This window comes from Primulina tabacum, chromosome 10 (assembly GCF_025594145.1).
Source record: "Primulina tabacum isolate GXHZ01 chromosome 10, ASM2559414v2, whole genome shotgun sequence".
Classification (NCBI taxonomy): Eukaryota; Viridiplantae; Streptophyta; class Magnoliopsida; order Lamiales; family Gesneriaceae; genus Primulina; species Primulina tabacum.
Window position 1 is genome coordinate 6,579,512 of NC_134559.1, and position 2,457 is coordinate 6,581,968.

At 37.9% G+C, this 2,457-nt stretch overlaps 1 protein-coding gene across 1 annotated transcript; it reads left to right on the forward strand.

Moving 5' to 3' along the window:
• The first annotated feature begins 295 nt into the window (after positions 1 to 295).
• On the forward strand, positions 296 to 2,457 carry LOC142505686 (uncharacterized). The gene is made up of 4 exons (XM_075618768.1): positions 296 to 454; positions 543 to 668; positions 1,751 to 1,803; positions 1,886 to 2,457. Exons 2-4 carry the CDS (start codon positions 567 to 569, stop codon positions 2,214 to 2,216), a joined length of 486 nt encoding a protein of 161 aa, XP_075474883.1. The 5' UTR covers positions 296 to 454; positions 543 to 566; the 3' UTR covers positions 2,217 to 2,457.

Genomic DNA, 2,457 nt, shown 5'->3' on the forward strand with positions numbered 1-2,457 from the left:
CACACTCACTCACTCTCTCTTTAACTAGATTCCACTATTGTCTAAAGTAGAAACATAAAGGACCCAATTGCAATTATCCTGATTTATCAATGATTGCTCAAAGTCTCTTCCACCACAATTGGATAAAGTTACACCAACACCCCCAAAGCACCCCTCTCATTTGATGAAATTTTTTCAAATAATTACAAATCAACCCCTTAAAGTGATAAAAGATAAAGTTACACCAACACCCCCAAAGCACCCCTCTCATTTGACGAAATTTTTTCAAATAATTACAAATCAACCCCTTAAAGTGATAAAATATCAACCAGACCCCCAATTGACAAAACCCTAGAGTCATCACACCAAAACCCTAGTCAAACGGTATTTAGTATTTTATGTTATCGACTTACTTTTGGACACCCAAATTCAACCCTAGACAGAGGAAGCACTCACTGCCTGCGTCTACTTCCTGGTTCGATAGCCGTTTGTTTCCCTTCTCTTTCGTTCTTGGAACTTGCACTTCTCTCCATTGTTCTAATTTTTTCAGTGACTTTTTTTAGGGGGAGTTTCTTTTATTTGGTCACATGGAGGTGGTGAGTTCTGACGTAGTGTGCAGATTTGCTGAGGCTGCTGCGCTTCAAACTATCTTGGCTGCTCAAAAGTCCCTTGCTTGCTTTCTTTTGCTGGTACTCTGATCTTTTTTTTTTTTTTAGTTAAAGTTTGATTTGCATTTTTTTTTCCTATTTTGGATTTCGGATTTGGTGATTTGGGTTTCTGAGACTTTGCTTTGGTTTTGAATTTTGAGATTCGGTGGTGCTGCTTCTTGTGTGGTTTCTTTTAGCTAAATGGCCGAGTCTAGGTTTTCTTTTTCCCTCTTTCCCTTTTTAGTATCTTTTGTATTCTCGGTATATGGTGTCTGAATCTTTTTTTCTTGTGGAATTATGGAATCCTTTTTCGTTAAGAGTTTGACTTGACTGTTTTGCTCTGGTTTGATATGTTGTTTATCCCTTCTTATTTTTTTGTTTTTCGTCTGAGTTAAACCTGAAAGAGGACTTTCTTGAGCCACGGCTGTGACAGGAACACTGCAACTCAAGATTTGGTTTTGTAACTATTGAATTTGTCTCCAAGTTTTATGGTGTTTACGTTTAGGATGTCTTTCCTTAGGCTGGTTTATTCTAAAAAAGATATTTGTTGCCACGTGTAATCTGTTTTGTGAGGATTTTCGCAGTCTAGATATGGTTAATATATTCGAATTAAGTAAATTACTTTGCTGTCACATTCCAGTGACTAAACTATGGAGTTTGAACACTTCTCTGAAGGTTTACATCAAAACTCATAAACATCACACCACAGTTTCGGCGATATTGCTGACTCGAGTGAGTTTTTATTACCCTAGAAAACAAATTCAAGGGGTCTGGATAGAAAAGGCTGGACAAAGCCGCTCTCTGGAAATTTTTTTTTTTTTTTTTTTTGGTTTTGTCCTTGGATGTGGTACGCATTCGTAATTTACATTTTACTTCAAAACCCTTGCTTTGTACTTCAGTAATTCTTTCAAGTAAATATATGTTCATTTTGAAATATCTTCCGATTGACTGTTTCCTAGCATTCTCGCTGAGTATTGTGGCTGTATGGCCTCTACTTACAGTTTATATGTCTATTGTTATCTTGAATCACACTATTTCCGGTTTTGTGTTTTTTAAGCATGGAGCTGATCTAGTGAAATGAGTGAAACAATGTACTTTCTTAATTAACTAAATGATTTCTATAGATGGGAGCTCTGTTGAACAACATTGATGGGCTACCTGACTTGACGGAGAAAAGGTAATATTTGTTTTCTTCACTACAATATTTCTTACCAAAAAGAATATCTTGTATGAAGTGAATAAATGTTGAGCATTGGCAGGTTCCCGATTGACGATCTTCATAGATTGGAAAAGCCTGGACCCGAAAACAAAGATGCATCCGACACAGAGGATGATGATGAAGATGATGATGCTGATGAGCCGGATGACGATGATGCTGGTGACGAAGATTTCTCGGCTGGCGAAGAAGGTGGAGATGATGAGGAAGGGGATCCAGAAGACGAACCGGAAGCCAATGGTAACGGAGGCAGTGGTGATGAGGAGGAGGATGATGACGACGATGGGGATGATGATGAGGACGGCGATGAGGATGAGGGAGATGAGGAAGAGGAGGAAGAGGAGGATCAACCACCAGCCAAGAAGAGGAAGTGAAGTAGCTGCAGATGATGTTTATTTAGTTCCTTTTTTCTTGGTTGGCTGTGTTTACGAGAATGAGGATAATTTAGCTCTGTTTGTTATAATCGAGTAGGAAATTGATCGTACTTGTTTGGGTTAAACTATGTTTTGTTATTTGATAGAATTTCATCTGCTCCCATTTGTGGAGAGATGAGAATTCTGGATCTTATGTTAGTTGTATGATTTATTAATGCCATATTTGTGTTTAGAATAGTAA

What these genes read in the sequence shown, in the direction of transcription:
- LOC142505686 (XM_075618768.1), top strand. Translation starts at nt 567, where the DNA reads ATGGAGGTGGTGAGTTCTGACGTAGTGTGCAGATTTGCTGAGGCTGCT. An exon ending in TTGCTTGCTTTCTTTTGCTG is followed by an intron (nt 669 to 1,750) that starts GTACTCTGATCT and finishes TGATTTCTATAG; the next exon opens with ATGGGAGCTCTGTTGAACAA. An exon ending in CCTGACTTGACGGAGAAAAG is followed by an intron (nt 1,804 to 1,885) that starts GTAATATTTGTT and finishes GAGCATTGGCAG; the next exon opens with GTTCCCGATTGACGATCTTC.